At 38.1% G+C, this 12,394-nt stretch overlaps 1 protein-coding gene across 3 annotated transcripts in view; it reads left to right on the top strand.

The window, feature by feature from the left end:
- The window catches only part of LOC148864006 (protein POLLEN DEFECTIVE IN GUIDANCE 1-like), a 52,965-nt gene that overhangs the window by 39,938 nt on the left and 633 nt on the right, over positions 1–12,394 (top strand). For all 3 annotated transcript variants that reach the window (XM_088980104.1, XM_088980102.1, XM_088980103.1), the window contains exons 9-11: positions 9,118–9,215; positions 9,325–9,447; positions 12,256–12,324. In XM_088980104.1, coding sequence (XP_088836230.1) covers positions 9,118–9,215; positions 9,325–9,447; positions 12,256–12,324 — 290 coding nt within the window. The remainder of the gene's footprint in view (positions 1–9,117; positions 9,216–9,324; positions 9,448–12,255; positions 12,325–12,394) is intronic.

Genomic DNA, 12,394 nt, shown 5'->3' with positions numbered 1-12,394 from the left:
AAATACTCTTATTCCCATTGATGTCCTTGATCCTATTATTGTTGATGATATTAACATTCTTATAGCAAAAAGAAAGGGTGTTAGGTTGTGTACTATTAAACATCCTATTGCCCATTACTTGCCCTACAAAAAAATCCTGACCTTTCTTCTATACTTTCTTGCATGCCATTAACAATGTTTCCATTTATAAGAATGTTACAAAAGCATTAATAGTACCTGAATGGACAAATGTAATGAAGGAAGAAATTAGTGCTCTTCACAAAAATAATACTTGGGACTTGGTGGATGTTCCTAATGGTAAAGAGCTAGTAGGGTGTAAATAGGTGTTCTTAGTGAAGCATGAGGTAGATGGGACAATGGAAAGATACAAAACTAGGATGGTGGCAAAAGGGTATACACAAGTTATGTATGTTGAAAAAAGTCTTTGTATGGGTTAAAATAGTCATCTAGAGCCTGGTTCTGCAAGTTGCATATGGTTGTACAGTAGATGGGGTTCAAGTAGTGCCAATCAGACACCATTCTCTTTTTGTTAAAAGAGATCAGGAGAAAGTTGCAGTTTTGATAGTTTATGTTGATGACATTTGTAGAGAAGATGGGCCGAATGGCCCATAGGTTGTTTATTCTTTCTTGTTATTTATGTTTTTCTGTAATGGGCCTTATTCTGGGCCCATCCTGTCTATATTAAGTTCTTTGTAAATTCTTGCCCAACTAAGGGCCTCCTTGTAATTATTCAAATATATCTTAATAAAATAGTGTTAGGGTGCTGAGAGAGAGTAGGTTCAGAGCTCTCATTCTCAAACCCTCATTGCCGAACTCTCAAGCTCTCCTCTCTTCAGTTTTCTTCATGGTATCAGAGCATACCCGAACTTCAATATTCTAGGGTTGGAAGCTTGGCTCGTATTGCCTGATTCTTGGAGGTCATTGGAAGTGCCCAAGACTAGAATCTCTTGGAGAAGTGGTTCGGTGGCCAGGAAGAATCAGAGAAAAAAAAAGGAAGGGGAACAGCTCGGTTCTGTTTTGAAGCTCGAACTGTAAGTTGTGCTCAGTTTTCTGGTTGTTCTGTATGACTTTCGACTGTGTTTGGACTGTTGAAGTGTTCGAAAATCTCTAGTTGTTTTGTATTACTCTCGGCTGTGTTTGGACTATTGAAGTGTCCGAAAACTCTGGTTGTTCTGTACTACCTTCGGCTGCCATTGAATCTGGTTTAACCCAAAAATTTCTGGGCTGTTTTTTCACTCCTTGGACTGTCAATAACAAGGCTGTGGATTGTTACTTATATTTGGCTGTTTTGGGGGGTTGTACGAACTGTTCTTGAGGCCTTTTTTTCTTTTTGACAGTGGGGTTGTCTCTATTGCCCACACTGTGTTTGTAAAAAGGGCTATTTCAGCAATACCAAGTGGTATTTACCTTGAAGTCCAGATTTGAAAAGGTTCTTCGGCTGAGTGCCTAGAAGTTTCTGTTTACTTCTTGAAGGCTGAACTCAGTGTATTGCCTTCTTGTGGTTGGCTGAACTCTGTGTGTTGCCTTCTTGTGGTCGGCTAAACTCTGTTCTTGCTTGTCCTCATTCTATATACTTGTAGAAGTCATCTGAAATCATATTTGGAGTGTTTACATGATGTACTCCTCAGAGTTTGAAAACAAAAGTGGTGCTGAATATGGACTGGTTTAGGGGACTCCAAGTGATTTCTTATTGACTGTGACCATAGTTAAACTAGATGGAACTAATTATCTGGCATGGTCACAATCAGTAAAGATTCATGTATGTGGTAGAGGAAAGTGGGGGTTCATTTCGGGGAGTAAGAAAGCTCCCCCAGAAGATGATCCATCCTATGAGAAGTGGATGCAAGAAAATTACACTGTCATTGGGTGGCTTGTGAACTCAATGCAGCTACAAATCAGCCAACACTACCTATGGATGAATTCAGCAAAAGAAATTTAGGGCAGTGTTGCAGAAACCTATTCCCAAAAACTCAATGTGGCCCGGGCATATAAATTGAGAAGTGATGCAAAGAATTTAAGGCAAGGGGAGAAACCTCTTGCTGAATATTTCTCAACCCTGAAGTCCCTATGGCAAGAGATTGACCTAATAGAAGCTGTAACTTGGGACACCACCAATGATGCAGAGACCTACAGAAAATTGATTGAAAGGAACAGGGTATTTGAGTTCTTAACTGGACTAAACCCAGAATATGATATCACAAAACAGAATATTCTTTCCAAGGAGTGTGTCTCTTTGTCACAAGCTTATGCATTGGTGAGTAGTGAAGAGAGTAGAAGGGTTGTCCAGGTTCAAGGGGCTGATATTAATGATCACTTTGCCAATATGGGGATTAAACCTAAAGGAAATGCTGGAACTTCTGGTGGCACAGGAAAGAAAGAAGTTATATGTGAGTGCTGCAAAAAGCCGAAGCACACCAAAGACAAGTGTTGGAAATTACATCCTAATCTTGTTACCATTCGGTTTCAGAAAAAAACATGATAGTAAAAGATCCGGAAGTGCAAATGTAGTTGCCGGGCCAGATAGTGAAGAGATGTCTACTTCTGCACAGTTGGCAGCCATGAGAGCAGAATATGAAAAGTTTGGGAAGATGATCAGTCAGCTGAGTAATGTGACCTCTCCTTCCAACCCTTCAGGAAATTCTGCTGCTTCAGCATTTTCTCATTCAGGTATAAGGGCTTTTGCCAATCATGCTACCACTTCAGGTAATCTCAAGATCCCTTAGATTATTGACTCAAGAGCTTCTGACCATATGACCAATCTGTCTACCTTGTTTGTTTCATATGACTTGCTTCCTGGACGTGATAAAATCACTTTAGTTGATGGTTCACTTGCCCCTATTTCTGGTAAGGGAACCATCAAGGCTACGGATTCCTTGTTCCTACCTTCTACCCTCCATGTACCTAAACAAAATACAAATCTGTTGTCTGTGAGTAGTTTAACCAAGTCACTAAATTGTTGTGTAACATTTTTTTCCTTCCTACTGTGTTTTTCAGGATCTGGAGTCTCAGAAGGTGATTGGGAGTGGCCATTAGGCGAACGGAATATACTTGCTTGATACTCCCAGACAATGCACTGATCATCTTGGGAATGTTGCTCTCGGATCTGTCTCTTTAGAGTCTGTTAGTCGGATTATGTTGTGTCATCGTCGTTTTGATCATCTGTCTTTTTCTGCCTTGAGTCATCTATTCCCTGAACTGTTTAAGGGAATTAATTTGTCCAGTCTTCATTGTGAGTCTTGTGAATTGTCAAAGCATTGTAGAAACAATTATCCTTTGAGCAATAAAAGATCTTCTTTTCCTTTTAATATTGTGCATTCTGATGTGTGGGGGCCTTACCACTTACCCTCCATGGGTGGCTACAAATATTTTATCCTGTTTATTGATGACTTTTCTCGGTTCACTTGGATATTCCTGATGAAATCCTATGATGAAGTTCCAAGACTTGTAAGACAATTCCATGAATTTGTTCTAACCTAGTTTGATACAAAGATTAAAATCTTCAGATCTGACCATACAAAAGAATACTTTGAGAAAAACCTATCATGCTATCTCTCTGACATGGGGGTTATTCATCAAAGCTCATGTGCTAGGACCCCAGAACAGAATGGGGTTGTTGAGAGGAAAAATAGGCATATTGTTGAAGTTGCAAGAAGTATCTTATTTGCCTCACATGTTCTTACTAAGTTTTGGGGTGATATTGTTCTTACTACTACCTACCTTATAAACCGTATGCCATCCAGGGTTTTGGGGTTTAAGTCTCCCTTCAATCTTCTTCATCCGGACAAGGACCTTTTTCCTGTTCCTATTCGTGTCTTTGGCTGCACCTGTTATGTACATGTTCTAAGTGTCCAAAGGCATAAATTTGAACCCAAAGCTCAAAAGTGTATCTTCCTTGGTTATTCCCCCACACAGAAGGGTTATTGTTGTTTTGATCCAAAGTCTGGCAATCGGTATGTCTCAATGGATGTTACATTTGATGAGCTTTCCCCCTTTTATGGTTCCTGTCCAGAAGGACATTGTCCACAGGGGGAGGATTTGTCACAGGTGTTTGCTCTTCCTCTTCCTGTCCCTGTTGAGTCTCTTGATGTGTCTGCTTCTCCTTCAAATGTATCAAGGGTGAATCAGTCGTTCCATTCTCCTTGTCCTAGTACTCTACTTCCTCGTCCTATCCTCAGTCCCAAGGTGTATCAAAGGCAATGATCCAGAAATGTGCAGGTTGTTTCTCCTACAACACATGAGCCTCATACACTTCCAGTCACAGAAGAGACAACAGGTACTGTTTCAGCACCTTTGGAGTCATCCTTCCCTAACCTTGATATTCCCATTGCTGTTAGGAAAGGAAAACGGAAGTGCACTGCACACTGCATTTCCAAGAACCTTTCTTATAGTTTGCTTTCACCTTCATACTTTGCCTCTCTCTCTTCTGTTGCTTCTCATCCTATTCCCAGGTCTGTGTCAGAAGCTCTTAAGATTCCAGAATGGAGGGATGCTATGAGATTTGAAATTGATGCCCTACAAAAGAATGACACATGGGAAGTGGTGGATTTGCCTGAAGGGAAGGATCCAGTCGGTTGCAAGTGGGTCTTTACTATCAAATACCAGCTGATGGCACCATTGAAAGGTACAAGGCCAGGCTGGTTGCAAAAGGCTATACACAAACATATGGGATTGATTATTTAGAGACCTTTGCACCTGTTGCCAAGATGACATCTGTGAGGGTTCTTCTATCTTTAGCTGCTCACTTTGACTAGCCCCTTTATCAATTGGATGTGAAGAATGCATTTCTGAATGGTGAATTACATGAGGAGGTCTATATGTCTCTTCCTCCAGGGATGTATGGAACTGGTATGAAAGGGAAGGTATGCAGGCTGAAGAAATCTCCTTATGGACTAAAACAGTCCCCTAGAGCATGGTTTGAGAGATTTAGAACAACACTTGTTAACTTTGGTTATGTGCAGACACAGTCCGATCATACTCTTTTTGTGAAGAGGAGTGGACCTCTAGTAGTATACCTCATTGTGTATGTAGATGATATTGTAGTGACTGGTAATGATGTTTCAGGAATTCATGATCTAAAATCTTTTCTCCATACAGAGTTTGAGATTAAAGATTTGGGGGAATTGAGATACTTTCTTGGCATAGAAGTAGCTCGATCCAAGGATGGGATTTTTATCTCCCAAAGGAAATATGTTCTTGACTTGCTCTCTGAAACTGAAAAAACGGGTGCTAGACCAGTTGCTACTCCTATTGATATGAGTCATAAACTCTCAGCCTCAGAAGGGACATTGTTAGAAGACAAAGGAATCTTTCAGAGACTTCTTGGGAAACTTTTGTACCTATGCATGACTCGGCCAGATATTGCATATGCAGTCAGTTGCATTAGCCAATTCATGCATGCTCCCCGAGACACTCATATGGTAGTAGCAGAGAGAATCCTATGTTATTTGAAGGGCTCCCTAGGAAAGGGTATTCTGTTTGCCAAGCATGGTCATATGAAACTTGAAGCCTACACCGATGCTGACTGGGCCGGAAACATTGATGACAGAAGGACTACTTCTGGGTATTGCAGGTGGCTGGTAATGTTGTTTCTTGGAGAAGCAAGAAACAATCGGTTGTTGCTCGGTCTTCTACTGAAGCAAAATACAAGGCCATGGCACATGGAGTTTCTGAATTATTATGTCTAAAATTATTGATGGAAGAACTTGGAGTTGAATATGACAAGCCAATGATGTTGTACTGTGATAATCAGGATGCCATCAACATTGCTCACAACCCAGTGCAACATGATAGAACCAAGCATATTGAAGTTGATTGACACTTCATTAGGGAAAGGGTCTCTTCGGGTGAAGTGTGTTTTCCTTTCATCACATTTGAAGGACAGTTGGTAGATTTTCTCACCAAAGGCATTCCCAAGGCAAAACTTTAGCATGATACCAGCAAGCTTGGCATGATTGACATCTATGCTTAGCTTGAGGGGGAGTGTAGAGAAGATGGGCCGAATGGCCCATAGGTTGTTTATTCTTTCTTGTTATTTATGTTTTTCTGTAATGGGCCTTATTCTGGGCCCATCCTGTCTATATTAAGTTCTTTGTAACTTCTTGCCCAACTAAGGGCCTCCTTGTAATTATTCAAATATATCTTAATAAAATAGTGTTAGGGTGCTGAGAGAGAGTAGGTTCGAAACTCTCATTCTCAGACCCTCATTGCCGATCTCAAACTCTCCTCTCTTCAATTTTCTTCAACATTATTATCATTGGAAACTAGGACTTTAAGATATAGAAGTTGAAGGATTTCTTGGCTATGTAGTTTGAAGTGAAGGATATAGGAGCCCTGTGTTATTTCCTTGGAATTGAGGAGCATGAAAGGGCATTTTCTTTTCTCAAAGGTATAGGATACAAGAAACCTAGGGGCAAAGCTGGTTGACACACCCATTGATGTTAATTATAGGCTTAGACGCTTAGTGACTGTGATGGAGAAACTATGAAAGATGTTAAGTAGTTACAGAGGCTGATAGGAAGATTGCTATATTTGTCAATGACTTGAGTTGATATTTCCTATGTCGTGAAGGTTCTTGGTCAGTTCATGCATACTCCTAAGGCTCCTAATCTTGAAGTTGTAGAAAAAGTTCTCAAGTGGTTAAAAAAAATATCCATGGATACATTTTCTGTTTAAGAAACATGGCCACATGAAGGTTGAAGCCTACATTGGTATTGATTGAGCTGGATTAGTGGATGGTAGAAAGTCTACTAATGGGTACTACACCTTTGTAGGAGGAAATTTAGTGTCTGTTTGTTTGCTCTTAATGCATCTTATCTCTTTTCTCTTATTACCACTAAGAGGCATTAAGAGCATTCAATTCCCATTTTACTTTCAGCCTTAATGTACCGCACATCATGTATACTAGCAATAATGCTCATTTTTGTTTTCCAAATGTACCCCCAAAAGATACTCCTTTTACGAATGCTATGATGACCCTATACAACAACAACAACAACAACAATATAATATTTATAATGAAGTAGCTTTTAGAAATTATTATTCTTTTATTAATTATATATGTTTTATTTAATTATTTTATTAATAATTTGTAATTATTTCTTTTAAATACTTATTAATTAATTAATAAAATTTCAATTCTTTAAAAATATTTAATAATTTATAATTTTATCAATTCCGCTATTTATAAATTCTTTATATTCATTTAATTAATTGTTGATTGGTTTGTTAAATAGTGAAACAAAGTTTCTCATATCACCATCTGGTTGGTGGCTCAGCTGGTACGTTCATGGCTTGGGCATTGCGGAGATGTGGGATCTATTCCCGCTGCCACCTTGGGAAGGTTTAGGGGATGGGGGAAAGGGTTATCCCCCATTATGTAGCCCCTAAAACAACAAAAAAACAAAATTAAAATGGCCAGAGGTGAATTGAAAGCTAAGCAGTGGTAATTCTAAAGATCCCCTAGGGGAAAATAGAGATGTCTCCTACGTTACCTGTAATATGTGGAAGTATCAACGTTATTTCATAGTCATTCAGTCTGAATGCTACATGAAGTAGAGTTTATTTGCAAGATCCAGCGTCATGAATACAAGGCCATGGCACATGGAAGCCAACCCAGTTGCAAGATTCGTTTGCTTTGGATAAAAAACTTGTTGCGAGAATTGGGCTTTGTAGTAAGCAGCCCCATGTCACTTTACTATGACAATAAAGCAACCATCAACATAGCAGCCCACCTAGTTATTCATGACAAAACTAAACACATTGAAGTTGACAAGCATTTCATTAGAGAAAAGCTTGAAAGAGGTGTACTGATATAAAAACAAAGCTTGAATGAGGTGAAGTATGTACTCCATATTATTTTGTCCAAGGAGCAGCTTGCTGATATCCTTACAAAGGGCCTACACTGTTTGTGGCATAATGAACTATGTGACAAGTTGGGCATGATTGATATCTATGACCCAACTTGAGGGAGAGTGTTGTAATTATGTTAGTATGTGCTGCAGGGGCACTTTAGTCTTTTTACCTTAAGTTGTACTATTGCCCTAATATAAATAAAGGCTAGGTTCCACCAGCCTAGATTTTTAAGCAACCCAAAAAAGTGCTGAATGTGATGCTAGCAGTAGCCCCTTTTAGTTGCTTTATTCCATACTTTGCCTTGTGTAATCCAGCGTTGTTCTGATTTTCTTGCACATGTACATTCTGGGTTTTATTTTCTTATTCTTTGAAAACTACTATACTTAGAGTTGTATTTTCCACATCTCTATAAAAAAAAAGAGTCGTATTTTCCACATTGTTTCAAGAATCTACCACCCCTGGCAGTCACTATTAAATCTAAGGTTTCCTCACAATGATAGGGATTTTTGGTCTCTCATATAGCATGACTTTCTTGATGGGGTGGATGTGGAGATTTTGAAGCTTAGCACATACACACAAGCATGATTTTCCTACTGGCAGAGGTAAGGGTTCTCCCCTGTTGAGTCAATTATTGCCAAGGAGGGACTGAACCCCTGAGTCCATTGTTAATAGCCATGTGCTCTAATCCTCTTATCTACGGGTGCCACTCTATCTCCATTGGATGATGGATCTCTTCTTGGGAGTACCCTCAAAAAGGAACCTTAGCAATCTTGGGTTAAGATGTCAAAGCATGGTTGACTTCTGAGCTGTGCGCTCCAAAGTGACACATGCTGAAACACACACACACACACACACACACACACCCCTGTATTCATAAATAAACCACGGGATGATTCTAAAATTTGGTCCTTATAAATACCCAATCCCATTCTGGGCTTTGTTGTTGGAACTTATGGCTCAGTATGAAAATGATCCATACAATGCTGACCTTGTAAAGGTTCAATCTCATTTTTACCTTCTGATGGAAAAAAAGGGAAACAAACAATAGATAAGAAGAAAGGAAACTAAAAAAATAAATAACCACACTTCATTTTGAGGGCAAGTATATGGATGAAGATTTGAAAAAAAATGGAAAGATTATCTCTTCAAATTGATGCCTTTCAGTGGTCGGTTGTACTTTCATTCATAATGTTACCTTTTTCATTGATTACTTCACGTCTTTCTATTATTGGCCTAATATTCTTTTTTTCACCTGCGTATGACCAGATTCAGTGGAGAGGTTTCATATTTCTTCATTTCTCTTATTCGTGCTAGCTCAAAATATTCTGGAGGCTGAAGGTCCCTGGCTTGGAAATTTTCTTTCTGTAAGTTCACTGGAAAAGTATCTGACTGCAGCATTCTTAGTAATAAAAATTAGAAAGCACTTCCATTATAAAGTACTAATGACTTTCTTTCTTTTTGTGGATGAGGAAGAATGCTCTCCTAGTTTACATATGTGAAATGTCTGTTGACATAATCAAGCATTCATTTGTTGCAAAGTTCAATGAAATAAAACCCATTGCATTCTCAGAGTTTCTGGAAGACCTCTGCAAACAGGTATTATTCTGTAACGTTATGACTACATTCAGTGTCAAGGTTACAACCTCTTTGCTTCTTTGTACTGGTTGCAATTCTACTGCTAAGAAAACAGAATAAACTAGAATGACCTCAGCACTGTATTACACCGAACTAGCAGAGTTTTCTATACTGCTCTTTTTTCCTCCAAAAGAAGGTGCTTTACATCAATTCACAGTTCACACTGATAATATTGATACATTTATCAGATCCATGATGTTAGCAGTTTCATCTGTAGCACATTTTACATGAATTTCTCTACACGTTGACAATTCTTCCAGTATATTATGGGCAAAACATGTCTGAGAGGAAACTTACCCTTACAATATAGTCTCATTCATTCACCCTCTTTTATGTAGTCATTCTATAGAAAGATAAATCCATTACTTAGAGGCAACAAAAGTACAAGAAATGTTGGGAATGGGTGCACCTTTAGAACTGTTTTATCATTTTATTTTACATTCATTTATACATGTATGGTAAGATTATTGTTTGTAAGCATTTATTATGTTCTGATCTAGAATATCACTTAATTAGATGCTGCAAAATAGAAAAAGTATTGCTTCCATTGTTTTAATACATTGTTTTTCTGTTTTAGCATTTCAATCTTAATATCTGTTTTATGACTTATACAATGTTAAACTTGTCAAAATCAGCAATAATAATCAGAAAAATTGAATGAAATTTAGTAATCAAGAAGGAAGAAAATAGCAAGATTAGAGAAGTGAGAAAGAAGAGGAAGGAGAGCAATAATGGAGGGAGAACACCCCAATCGTGGGATCCATTGTGAGCCCCACACTATCTTATATGTTAACTTCTGGATTTTTTTATTTGTAATTAACTGATAACTTTATTAATCAAGAAAAAAAATGCTGGAAATGGCCAATCAAAACCTTCAATTTAATCAAATGAATGACCTGCAAACAGATTCTAAATAGCAGTACAAAGAAGAAAAATAGAAGTACAAGGAGAGAACAGACACAAAATAACTATTAGAACTGTCGGTCAATAAAAATATTAGATAGAACAGACATGAAATAACTACTAGAACTGTCTATGAAAACATAACAGCATACTATATAATAAACTTTCTAAGACTTAGGATTGGAGACCAAGAGATAATTCAATGTGACCATTTCCAGTACCTTTTTCAATAATTCATAACAAGGGAGAGATCGAGGAGGACATCACCCAAAGAATTAAAGTATGATGGGAAAAATGGAGGGGTGCATCTGGACTTTTATGTGATAGGAAAATACCATTTAGATTAAAAGGAGAACTCTATAAAGCGGTTTTAAGGCCAACTATGTTGTATGGAACAGAGTGTTGGGAAGTCAAGAAACAACATTTCTAGAAAATGAATGTATTGAAGTTATTTGTAGGAAACTAGAAAGGACTCGATTAGGAATGGAGTTATTTGTAGGAAACTAGGAGTAGCTTCAATAAGTGATAAAATGAGAGAGAGTAGACTAAGATGGTTTGGGCACATGTATAGAAGACCATCAACTGTGCCAGTTAGATGAAGTGATTTGTAACACATTGAAGGAGCTAGAAGATCTCATGGTAGACCAAAAAGAACATGGGCAGAAGTAGTAAATGATTTATGCACTAATAATTTAACAGTGAATGTGGCATTGAATAGAACGGATTGGCAAAACAGGATTCATGTAGCCGACCCTATATAGTTGGGATAAGGTGTGGATGATGATAATGATGATGACCCAAAGGTAGATTGCCTGTAATCAATGGACCCAATGAGCAATCACTGATCATTTTTTGCTGATCCAAGAAAACAAACTTCCTCCAACAAGTGTACCTCCTACTGCTGAGGAATCTGGGTTCCCAAGAGAGCTCTATTCAAAATTGATCTTAATTTCTCCCTTTGGTGAACATGGATTGCATGAATAATGTATTGTCATGATGATGTACACACAATGGTTTACCAATTTGATGCTAAGTCAATGGCATATTTCTGAACTATTCTTTCTTCTTTCATCAATATCTGATGTGCTAGTGTGTTAGTCTGAGATAAAATTCTTGAAAATTGGTCTAGACTACCTTCTCCAAGTGGAAAAAGTTAAATTCAGAAGCCTAATTGTTGTATTATGACATGGGTCTCTACTATGTATTATATGTACAATATGCATGTTTGTTCAAGATGTGCATTTGGTTGGTAGATGGGGACCTTAAACGATAGTTTGGATCTCCTACCCACAAGAATCCTACCCACACCTACCCACGCCTCACCACAGCTGTACATTGAGAACATCTCCCATATTTGCATGTTACCATTCATGGGGAGATGTTCCCAATATACAGCTGTAGTATCATGTGGGTAGGATTCTTGTGGGTAGATCTGAATTCCTTAAGCAAGTCCAACTGAGTGCTACCATTGATCAATAGTGATAGCTTTTATGAACTATTAAAAAGAATAAATAAATACAAGTGATTGTCCAGAGAAGTCTATGCTTATACAACGGATAATTTCATCTGATTCTGTTATTCCTTTTTCTTGTTCTTTTTGGTTGAATTCCACCATCTTGGGCTCATCCATTGGATGATCCAAATTCATTTGACTAATGAGATCCCCCTTGCTTACATTGGTTTTCTGACAAGACTCTCTCCCTCACATGTTTATAAACGATACTCTCACTTCTTCCCAAATAATAAGACTTGAGAAGATAAAAGCTCTAAAAGAATAATGGGCTGATAAAGGATGCTTTCATTGAGATACTTCTGTACACAAACAGTGATAATTTGTCTTTGATGCTTTCTTCTTTCTCCACTCAGGTTCTGAAATTTACACCAGAGGATAGGAAGAAAAACCTTACTTTTGTTCCTCTGGCACCAGCATGTGTGGTAAGACATTGTTTGTTTTGTTGTTTGGGCAAGCTCATTTTATTTTTCTGTGGTTCCTGTTGTTTATGTT

The sequence above is a fragment of the Nelumbo lutea genome, chromosome 3 (assembly GCF_056320005.1).
Source record: "Nelumbo lutea isolate HS-2025 chromosome 3, American lotus-T2T, whole genome shotgun sequence".
Taxonomy (NCBI): Eukaryota; Viridiplantae; Streptophyta; class Magnoliopsida; order Proteales; family Nelumbonaceae; genus Nelumbo; species Nelumbo lutea.
Note: the sequence above shows the minus strand (reverse complement) of the source record. Positions and strands in the feature narration are given on the sequence as shown.